The sequence below is a fragment of the Phyllostomus hastatus genome, unplaced genomic scaffold (assembly GCF_019186645.2).
Source record: "Phyllostomus hastatus isolate PE091 unplaced genomic scaffold, TTU_PhHast_1.1 phas_contig_283, whole genome shotgun sequence".
In the NCBI taxonomy this organism is placed as follows: domain Eukaryota; kingdom Metazoa; phylum Chordata; class Mammalia; order Chiroptera; family Phyllostomidae; genus Phyllostomus; species Phyllostomus hastatus.
The window spans coordinates 13756345-13768331 of record NW_025333833.1 but is presented as its reverse complement, the minus strand read 5'-3'; the positions used below and the strand labels follow the sequence as shown (position 1 = coordinate 13768331).

Sequence of the window (11987 nt, the reverse complement as noted above, 5' to 3'; positions counted from 1 at the left end):
CAACTTCTTTTAACATTTCTTGCAAAGCAGGTCTATTGGCCACAAATTCCCTCAATTTTTGTTCGTCTAAGAAAAATGTTCCCCTTCATTTCTCAGGATACAGAATTCTGGACTGGTGATATTTCCTGTTTGTTTCAACATTTTAAATATTTTATTCTTTTCTTTTCTGGCTCGTGTGGTTGCTGAGAAGCAGCAGAATATAATTCTCATCTTTATTCCTGTAGAGTATGATATTTTTTCCTCTAGCTTCTTTCAGTATTTTCTCTTTATATCTTTTATTACAGGAACTTGGGCAAATAAGCCCTTAGTGTTTTATGTGGTAAGGTGGGGGTGGGGGTGGGGAAGTGTTCTATAGTTGTACAATTAGGGCTCAGTCTTTTAATGAGCCTGTGCCCCTGACTGTGAATGTCACCAGTGCCTCTCAGTCCCCCACTCCCACGCCCTGTGTGGAACAGATGGCGGGCAGGGTGTTTGGGTGCTTCCCTGCTCACACGTGGAAACCTTCCAAGGCACTGACGTTGAGCATTTCCTTTCTCCCCACCCCAGCCCATTAAACCCTGATAGAATCCCAATAGTTAGGCTCCGGTAGAAGCTTCTCTTGAGTGCAGGCCTTATTAAACGGAACAGAATGCTCTGGCCTACTTCAGAATGTTTACTTTCCCCTGCCCCTGCCAATCATCCAAAGGCGGTGGATGTTCCTCCCGCTAGTCGCCGTGACAACCCTATAGAACCTCAGAGAGTAAGAGTCACGAAAGGGCTTCCCCACCACGCCCTGCAGGGTTCTTAACTCTCAGACACGAAGCGTCCACCAACCCGTCCATTACACAGGGGCGGTACTGGTTTCCATGGAGGCGCCTGCTTGCAGGCTTCTGCTCTTCGTAAGTTGAGCTTCTCCGGATGGCCTCTCCACGTCTGGGGGCAGGTTTGATCCTGTTACCTCACTTCTCTGAACGGCCTAGGAAGAGGGTCGGGAGTTCAGCTCCTTCCATCTGTATTTGTTGTTAGGGTCAAGTGGCAACTGCCAAGCTCCTTGTGGGCCAGATCAGAAACTGAGAGTCCTAACCCTTGGCGTTGAACTGGTTAGTGTGTTCTCGCCGCCTGCACCACCCCGCTCCTCCGCTCACTCTCTCCTGCGCTTCCTTTCCACTCTGAGATGCCTATCTCCCACACAAGGACTGCGGTCAGTCTACCCTGTCTCATCTGAGTAGTTACAGTATCCAACCACAAAAAATGAAGATGAAAAATCTATACACATCAGGGGTTTCAGTTATCTGAGAAAGATGATCAGTATTTTATAAAACTTAAAAATGAATACTATTTGGTATTTCTTCATGGCCTGATGTGACGATATTTTGTTCATTAAAATTTTTTTTATGGTTTTGTTTACAGCCTTAAAATTCCTGTCTGGTGTAGTCAGGGCTGGGCACACAACCAGTATTTACTAAAGGACTGAAAAAGCCTATTATAAGTAGCATTTCTTCCCTTCAAGGAACAGGCATACTCTGTGGCATAACCTTGGTAAAATGCCTTTTAAGAATAATGCTGATACACGATGGCAAAGCTCTTTCACCAGCCAGCATGCCATGAATGAAAAAGGCTAGGGGCAGCCTCCACTCTCGCTGCGTGAGTCACTAAATCACCCGAAGTACAATGGAGGGGAATGGAAAGAGCCTGCGTGCCTGACACGATGGATGTGGGCACCCTTCCCTGTCTGAGTGGTACAGCCCTGCTCCGAGCAGTAAGAAATGTCTCTCTGAAAAGTGTGAGCTCATTTGGAATTCTGGGTATTAAGAGTCTCTACTGTTCATTTTCTTTTAACTCAGATGAATGGCTTGTCACTTCCATGAATAAATATTGTATTCCTTTTCAGTATATTCCTGTATATTAAATCTCAAGTGAACACTCTACATTCAGCCTTTTAAGGACATGATGACATCAGACACAAAATCTACCCAGCGATCTTCACAGCATTACATAGAAAAAGAAGTTGATGAAAACTCAAGTGGCAGAAGGGGGCAGTAAAACGCAGCAGAAGACTCTGGAAGACTTTTTTCCTTCAAACAGACAATTGCCCAACAAATTTCAGAGACTAATACAAGTACAACAGATATATCTATTTATCCAAAATACACACAGAAACACTAAATATATACAAATGGGAGAATTATAATTTTTACATAACAAAACCTTGTTTTCTGCAGTATGATATATCACAGCACAATAGCCATAGTTTCCAAATAAAACAAATTTAGTCATTTTGATTCGATTTGGGAGACTGAATCTCCTCCAACAGCCAGCACCCCAAAATGCACTATTCATTCAAGACTTGTCAAAATGTATTAATAAATTCCATCATCATGATTCTCCCTCATGTCCATTCTGAGACTTCCTTTCTAGACTGTGTCCACCTTAAAGTGTCATTTTCCCTTGAACTCTTTCCTGCCTGCGTAGGTACGTAGAACTCTCCACCCCACCATGCTACAGAAGTTACAGATTAAACCAAGCAATTTCACCAAAGAGCTGTTTTTACTGAGTTTCCACTCTGAGGCAGATTTCAATCGCTTTCAGTTCCAAGTAGCCTAAACCTGAATATTCGCTATGCTCTGTTTTGTCCTCACCGTAGAATTCAGTCATGTCAAACAGCAAGACACACTCCTGGACATGGTAGGTATACAGTTAACGTCTGACGAGGAAGATAGTGATGATATGACTCCCAACTGAACTCAGGATTACAATGTAAAATGGTAATACACTATCAGAGTCAGAGTATGGATTCTTACATGGTGGCATCTAACCAAGCTTGAATTGGTAGCCCCAAAAATCAGTTGAAGTAGGTACGACCTACTCAAAATGAAACAGAAATCAATTGAGTAGGTACAACCTAGTCAAGATGAAACAGAAAATTGGATGAAAAGGAATTGTTTTAAGAATCTGTGCTCTTAGTCGAAATTTCATGGAAGACTCAGTACCAGAAATGGGAGTGTCACAAATGAAATGATTAAATATGACTAGAGGAGGAAGGAGAAAGGCTTCCTGGATGAAATGGAATTTTAGTCATCTGTGTCTCATGTAGAATGTGTACATTAAGCAAAACGTTAAGAAAATAATTCCAAGTGTGTCTCTTTTTTTTTTCTTTAAGACTTTTACAAATTGTGGTATCTGATGTGTTTTTATTTTAGGTGTTAAGCCACTCTCTTCTTTTAATGCTAAGAATGTATGGCTTCATTGAACTTTTTATTTTCCACTTTGCTGCCGCTAAGAAGAGAGTGGCACTCTCTTTTTCTTTCTTTTTTTTTTATATTTCACCTTCACACACCTTTCCCCACCACTACCAAAAGGTAGGTATTAAACAGAAACCATGGAAGAGAAAATTCAAAACTGTTAAATATCACCCTTTCTTTCCATCCAATTCCTCATCAAACTATGCTCCGAAAGAAGTATAGAAAATTACCCCTCAATGCAGTGTTGTACTTTGATCTATCGCCACACCTCATCTTGGAAAAAATGGGCAGAAAAGACAAAAAAATTACCAAGCTTTAAAAAAGCTCCCTCTTATTTGTATCTCCTGCGAGAGGCTGGTGACCCAAAAGGCTGAAACCACATGGCAAAGAAATAAATGAATCCAAGCATATGTTTTGCACATTTAGCATCCCTGCAGACGCGGGGCCCCTCGGAAAGGAGGTAATATCACAGCCGGGATAACTGTCGCCCAAGCGGACTCTTCACAGGCTAACTGCTCGGGAGCAGTATCGTGGAGAGCAATTTATCCCCTTCCTCTCCAAGAAGCAAGGAGGGCATGGTGCTTTGGAGAACAGTATTTCTTAGGGTAAACACAGCATAGCTCAAAAAAGTCACAGATGTGTGCACTCACTGTAGCTATTATATTTCATTCAGCTAAATAAAAACCGAAAATTTCAGAAAGGTATGTGTGATGCGTATACCGTTGGTTAAGGGTTGTCACGAAAATTAACCCTGACATGGTTGAAATACTTGAGACGTGTACAAAAGGCAGCCTTTTTTGGCTTTGCTTCTTCGGATCGGTCCACACTGTGACTACCTAGGCAGGCAGCCTGAAGGGAATTCCCTACTTGAGTTCTGGAACCTCTGGGCACTCCTTCCAGTCGACAAACCACAGTGTCCCGCCACCTAAAATGAGGAGTAAGAAAAGTAATCCGGCGCAAACCGAGGTCCCTGAGCAGAAGAACCGGGGGTGGAAGAGATGGTGGGGAAAAGGGGAGGCGATACTAGCAGGGCTTGCGGGGGGGGGGTGGGGGGGTGGCAATCCATTTTGCACCCACCTTGAAGAAGCCGAAAGTAGTTTCCAATTTTGTCGCTCGTTTGCCTGGGTAAAACCCTTCCCCGGCGCTTGCGCAATTAAGTGAGGGGCGGGGTGCAGGGGAGTTGAGGACCAATCAGAAAAGGTGGAAAGAACCCATCAGAATTACGTGAGCTGTTTTTCAAGTCTTAAAAGGACGGTTCGCCCCGTTAGTTTCCAGATGTCAAAGGACCTGAGCGAGAGTCAGAAGTACGCTCAAGATTTCTGTCCAGCGCCTCTTCTAGCTCCATCCACTGCCCGGAGCCCACTCACGGCATCACCTCCGTCTGCCTGCAACCGAGATGCTCGTCCGCGCCCTGCTGCTCTGCTGCGCCGCCCTGGCGCTCCGCGCTGCAGGTGGGTACCTGGTGCTGCGCACCGCGCGCTGCCCGCTAGGTTTCCGCTCGGATCTCCTGGGGACCTCTTCATTCAGAAAACTTTCGGAATGAGGAGGGTGTAGACTTTGTACAGAACTTGGACCGCTTGAGTCCAAAAGAAGTGGGTGGAAATTCCTGCTTTACCAGCATCTCTGATCATCACGGGCCAGTTACTTCACCGGTCTGGTCTCTTTTCTTAGCCGCTAAATAGGAATAGTGATACTAATTTGCAAGTTGTTACTTTGATAAGACTGGATATGGTCAATCTATGTGAAATGATTGTGTGTGGTACCCACGGTTGTTGAGTGGGAGTATTTTATTTAAATACCCTAGTTAGTGCTTCCCTGCCTCAGGAAAGCCCAGGTTTGTTTTGTTTTGTTTTGTTTTAGATAAGCAAAAAATTTTAAAAATAAGCTCTTTATACTTTGCAACTTTCCCTAAATTTTGATTAAAGTACATCTATCCATTTTAATTTTGAGAGTGTTACTTATGTGAGCTTCTTAATAATGCTAATTTGAACATAGAAAAACTTACTAAGAAAAACCTTAGGAACGTGATTTCCTCGTTGAATAGTCTGTTATCCGTATTTAGAACAGGAAGTCGGTATTGCTACTTTATAACCATTCCGTGGGGCAGGTTTTTAAAAGTTGTTTTCCGTTGGCTGCCTGTATATTTCTAGAATTTATTATTGTAAAGATGATCCGTAGCAAGGAAAACAATGAAACGTTTAAGTCAAGATTAAGACACCGAAGAACAATGTATTTACTTGTCCTTACTTTCCTTGTAGCCAATCCTTGCTGTTCCAACCCATGTCAAAACCAAGGTGTGTGTATGAGTGTTGGATTTGACCAGTATAAGTGCGACTGTACCCGAACAGGATTCTACGGGGAAAACTGTTCAACGCGTAAGTTTGCCCTTGGGTGCCCTCATTTGGAAGGGGGTTGCATAGAGTTCTCATTTTACAGATTTGTGCCTTATGATACACCCCATTAATTTCACCCTCCTTTTTTTTCTCTTATTGCAGCTGAATTTCTGACAAGAATAAAATTATTCCTGAAACCCACGCCAAACACAGTGCACTACATACTTACTCACTTCAAGGGGGTCTGGAACATTGTCAATAATATTCCCTTCCTGAGAAATGCAATCATGAAATACGTGTTAACGTGTAAGTACATTCTCTTTCTAAGGTTTTAAACTTCCTTGAAGAAAAATGTTTTTTTATAATACTCCACATTGCTAAACCAAATCCAAGAAACTTATTTCCAACCTTGTCAAAAGGACTTTAAACACTTTAAATACACCTTTTTAGTGTGCCTTCTATTTTAACGGCCAAAAATCTTGACATTTTGGTTCCATTTAAGTTAATAAAGTTCTGTCTCACACTCAGAATTCTGCTTACAATCCATACCTTTTATGAGCGTCTTGGATGTTTATTTGAAAAATCAAGATGGCTAGACCATCTAGTCTTGTGTAAAGTAACTAAACTTTATTAAAGATGTATTTTAATGAATCATTCTTTTTTACTAAGTAAAAGTGGCAGATTTAAAGTTTAACTGTTTTAAAATAGTGTGTCTTTGTTGGAATTGAATTCAATCTCTGGTGCCACTTTGCACAATAAAGTGAGGGTTGGGGAGGGACATTTTACAATAAAAATGATCATTGATTTGCCTTGCATATGGAGACTAATTGAACAACTTTTTTTCTTACAATTTTCAGCCAGATCACATTTGATTGACAGCCCACCAACTTACAATGCACACTACGGCTACAAAAGCTGGGAAGCCTTTTCTAATCTCTCCTATTACACCAGAGCTCTTCCTCCTGTGGCTGAGGACTGCCCAACTCCCATGGGGGTGAAAGGTGAGTGAGAGCAGGCAGCTAGAGACGTATTGCAGTGGGGGCTGGATCACTACTTAGAAAATTTGACCCTGCATTATCATTTTTTGCATTATGCTTATTTACAAAAGCATAGTTTTTTTTTCCCCTTTCTTATGGATAGCTATGGAGATTTTCTCAAAGTGGGAGTCTGTGTAAATTATTGCATGAAAGTGAGTGGGCATTTCGGTTTAATGTCCTAACATTTTCAAATCCTTTCATTAATACTGAATTCGTACTAGTTAAACAATAGATAAAATTATTCAATAAGAAGTTTTCCCCCCATATCTTAGACCTGTTATTTATATTAAGAGCCTGGTATCTCTCCTGTAAATGAGGAATGCCTGGTAAATTGACAGTGTTATCTCCTTCCTTGTCTATAACGGTGGAATCTTATCTTCCTTATTTTTCAGGGAAAAAAGAGCTTCCTGACTCAGAAGTGATCGTGGATAAATTTATATTAAGAAGAAAGTTTATTCCAGACCCCCAGGGCACGAATTTGATGTTTGCGTTCTTTGCCCAGCACTTCACTCATCAGTTTTTCAAGACAGATCATAAGCGCGGGCCAGCCTTCACTAAAGGACTGGGTCATGGGGTAAGATAGCACTCAATCAAAATCACAGCGAATCACAGGGAGGCGCTCACGTGCAAGACCATATATTTATTTGCCACACCAAATACTTCACCCTCTTTTTAAAACATGTCCAGTCTCTGAAAACTTTAATAGAGTTTTCATTTGAATTCACTGGTTCAGTAAAAATACACACACACAGATATCATTTGTAATTTGGCTCTTATGTTTTTAGTTGAGAATATTGGCACAGCAAAACGTTGTGTATTTGACGCATTTGTATCCTGATTATGCTGCTTTAAATATTACAAGTGAGATTTTTGCAGCATTATTATCTTTTGGATTTCAATGACATAGCTTCAGTTTATTGATAGGAATTTTTTATGAATAATAAATTTTCTGATGCTTTTTAAAGGAAATAACTATACAGCAAAGTGTATGATATATAGATCAGCTACATAGGACATACTAATGCCTTTAAATACAAAAGACATATGTGTTTGTAGCTTCAGTAGTCAAACATATTAATTTAGTATTTTGTGGTTATGAAAAAAGCATTTTTATTAAAAATTTTTAATTGAAGCAAGATAAATCATCAAATTATTTAATGATAAATTATATCATAGACATTTATATAAGAACAACTTCAGCAGCAATGAACTGAAATTTTTCTGTATTCTTCCAGGTGGACTTAAATCACATTTATGGTGAAACTTTGGAGAGACAGCATAAACTGCGCCTTTTCAAGGATGGAAAAATGAAATATCAGGTTTGTCCTATTTGAATATTAAGATTCAATTATGACTCACCACTTTACCTGTATTTTTAAATCTCCGACTACAATTTATTTCTTAACCTTTAAATTGATGTTTACTCATTATTGTCATTTTTTTTAGGTAATTGATGGAGAGATATACCCCCCCACCGTCAAAGACACTCAGGCCGAGATGCTGTACCCACCCCACGTCCCTGAGCACCTGCGGTTTGCTGTGGGGCAGGAGGTGTTCGGCCTGGTGCCAGGCCTGATGATGTACGCCACGATCTGGCTGCGAGAACACAACCGAGTGTGTGATGTGCTGAAACAGGAGCACCCAGAATGGGATGACGAGCGGCTGTTCCAGACAAGCAGGCTCATACTGATAGGTAAGGAAGGCGAGGAAATAATTTAAATAAAACCATTCCCCCCCTCCGAGAAAACTAGTTCATTAGCTTTGCTATGTTTTCAGTCATTCTGCGGGGGTGTAGTGAATGTAAAATCACACGCTCCATATTAACTCAGTATAACTACCTACCTTTCGGTGTCATGGTAAAGAAAAGGAGAAGTGAAGGAATGGCCAGTCAACAAAACTGCATTTTGGTTGCTTGAAAGATAGTGATCAGGAAGAATTAATGTTCTCATTTTTTTCTTTTGTGCAAACAGGAGAAACTATTAAGATTGTGATCGAAGACTACGTACAGCACCTGAGTGGCTATCACTTCAAACTGAAGTTTGACCCAGAGCTGCTTTTCAACCAACAGTTCCAGTACCAAAACCGCATCGCGGCCGAGTTCAACACACTCTACCACTGGCACCCCCTCCTGCCCGACAGCTTTCACATTGATGACCAGGAGTACAACTACCAGCAGTTTCTCTACAACAACTCTTTACTGATGGAACACGGGCTCACCCAGTTTGTGGAATCATTCAGCAAGCAAATTGCTGGCCGGGTAAGCGGTGTTATTGAAAAACAAAATAAAACAGGACTGCTCAGAACTACAATTTCTGCCATCAAAATGATTTTTCTCAGACTGACTAAAAAAGGGATTGTTTTGCTAGTAAAATTCTTGAAATGAGAAGCTTAACATTTCTTTGAACTGTTAAAGCTTTTAGTCTACAGTTATCACATGACAATATGTAATCATACCTTAAATATAGATACTTTCAACAGCCTTCTAAAACCTTACAGATTACAGAAATAAGTATTTCCAACTTGAATAGTTTCGGTCTCAGCTGGGAGCATTAGTCTTACCTCCTTTGTGCCCAAGGAATGCTTTTAAAATAGAAATTGTAAATACACCTAAAGTTTTTGTCTTATAAATACAATTCATTGTCCACAGGTTGCTGGCGGTCGGAACCTCCCAGCTGCAGTCCGATACGTAGCAAAGGCCTCCATCGACCAGAGCAGGCAGATGAGATACCAGTCTCTTAACGAGTACCGCAAGCGCTTTCGGATGAAGCCCTACGAATCCTTTGAAGAACTTACAGGTGAGAACCAGTGTCTGAACTTCCTAAAAGATCCAAAGGGCCAGATGGAACACCAGAGCAGTTGGAAGCAGGCTGAGCACAGGGGTAAAACTATTTTTGCACTTTGTACGGTTTTACATCGGTTGTATCTGTGTCTTTGTCACCATCACAGGAGAGAAGGAAATGGCTGCGGAGCTGGAAGCACTCTATGGTGACATTGACGCCATGGAGCTATACCCCGCCCTTCTGGTAGAAGAGCCCCGTCAGGATGCCATCTTTGGGGAGACCATGGTAGAACTCGGAGCCCCTTTCTCCTTGAAAGGGCTGTTGGGCAATCCTATATGCTCTCCTCACTACTGGAAGCCTAGCACCTTCGGTGGAGAAGTAGGCTTTAAAATCATCAACACTGCCTCAATCCAGTCTCTCATCTGCAATAACGTGAAAGGCTGCCCCTCCACTTCATTCAGCGTTCGGGACCCGCAGCCCGCCAGGACGGTCACCATGAACTCGAGCCCCTCCCAGTCCAGACTGGAGGATATCAACCCTACCGTACTGCTAAAAGGACGTTCCACTGAACTGTAGAAGCCTATTGATCATATTTATTTATTTATATGGATGATTTCTTTTATTTAATATTTATATTGAACTCTTTATGTGACTTAACAGCTTCTGTTAAGGAGACGGGGGTTATACTTGTGAAGATTTTCATGTCACTGATTTAAAGATGTCTTATCTCTACACTAAAGGGAAAGCCGGTTGTCATTTGACGTCTTTTTACTTGAATTTCAGTTTAGATTGTTTTCATGAGAACCAGAGAAAAGACATTTGAACGTTTAAATGCTGTTACTAGACCACAAATGCTGCAAGTTTCTTTCTGCACTTTCAGTACTTACAGTGTATCTTCCACGACCCACGGGAAGCAACTACCTGCACCATCTTCCTCTGATTTTCCTCTAGCCATTTTGCTAAGAGAAACTTTTCTGATTCGTTTACTTTCTCTATTCTGTTTTCCTGGTTTCTGGATCTGGGTTCGCCCTTCTTTGGTCTCTGTATTTTCTTACCTGAACTTTTGCAAATTTTCAGGAAAATCTCAGCTCAGGACTACTATTTAGCTCCTCATATGAGGAATGAAAGAAACCAAAAACTCTCAAAAAGGGCCTTGACAAAAAGAAATGCTCGTGTTTTAAGTGAAAGGCAGAAAACTTTATTTATATTTCATTTTAACTGTGTAACTGAAGACACGTATCAAGAGGCTTAGAAACAAACTGCAAGGGGTTCTTGACAGGGAGAGAGTTATGGTCCTCCTCTGATGAATGTCCTTCCTCCTTTGAAAACAAAAGCCAGCAATTCCTGAGTAAGTCCCAGGAAAATAATATTCTTCTTTTCCACATCTCATTGTCGGCTGACATTTTCTGGTACTGTATATTATTTAATTTATTGAAGATTATTATTTATGTTTGTTAGGACATTATTATTATAAACTGGGTTGAAGCCTGCATTGATTTTTTTTTTTTACATTATGTCAGGATCACTATGTCTTCTTTGGGATTACCTCTTTGAATTTTGAAAACTACAGAAGAATTTATTAGATTAAGGTGTGAATGAATTTTCAGGAACATTGAGCTATTCGGTTGGAATTTATGTATTTAAGATTTACGTATACACCAGCCCACAGAGAACATCGTGCCTCATTAGCCTGGATGAAACATAAGACTAATCTTTTATACATTTTTTCAGGACCTGTGGATGCTACATTAATTCATTCAGTCATAACTTATTGGAGAGACAGTCTTTGCAAAGCATTGTAGATGTTAATACTTTTTAATCAAGCACTGATTATGAATAACTAGTATTTTTGTAAATAATTAAAAGCATGTCTCTTAGGCAGAGGGAGATGAAATTTCATTAAAAAGAAATAACTCAGGGGAATTTTTTTAAAGATTTTATATTTAAAATGTTAATGGTTAAAAAAGAAATAGCCAATACTAGAAGGGCTTGCACAAAAAAACACACAAACCTGTTAACTTCTCTAATTTAAAGTCTGATTTGTTATTAACATCAACCTGCTGTCTGAACCTAGGAATTCAGAATGTGTATGTGAATTGTTTTTGTGCCTCAGACTGTATTTAAATTATGTACAATACAAGTGTTGAAATATGCCTGTTTATTTTTATATCAAAGAATTGAAAAATCTCTTCTAAAATAAATTCTGACGGTTTCTACATATCTTTGTCTTATCACGTCTGATTTCTCTGAAGTCACGATTTACACACGCTGTGAACCATTGTCTGTACTCTCCCATTTAGTCCCCCATGTAGACCAGCCCTTAATGAAACGGTTCTGCCCTCGGTCACACAGAGGCTTCCTAGGGTCACTATCTATAATCTCTCATTCACTGCCACTCCGTATCGGGAAACGTATGCTCTGTGCCATAGCAGGTAGCAACAAACCTGTGGTCGTTGCCTAATCTTGAAGAAGGGAAAAAACTAAGTACACAAAGAATAAGAAAAGAATGACGAAGGAGGTACAAAATTAAAAGGGGAGTTTAAAGAAGAGATTATACTTAGTTGGGTAAATCACTGACACCTGGCTTTTTGTCTTCTGTTGTGTACACCCCTACTC

The 11987-nt window shown here is 40.5% G+C and overlaps 1 protein-coding gene across 1 annotated transcript; it reads left to right on the top strand.

Moving 5' to 3' along the window:
- The first annotated feature begins 4508 nt into the window (after positions 1–4508).
- On the top strand, positions 4509–11591 carry PTGS2 (prostaglandin-endoperoxide synthase 2). The gene is made up of 10 exons (XM_045838521.1): positions 4509–4672; positions 5480–5596; positions 5717–5860; positions 6412–6555; positions 6984–7165; positions 7827–7910; positions 8038–8284; positions 8562–8848; positions 9239–9386; positions 9538–11591. The coding sequence occupies exons 1-10, from the start codon at positions 4618–4620 to the stop codon at positions 9945–9947; spliced, it is 1818 nt and encodes a 605-aa protein (XP_045694477.1). The 5' UTR covers positions 4509–4617; the 3' UTR covers positions 9948–11591.
- Positions 11592–11987: the final 396 nt, after the last annotated feature.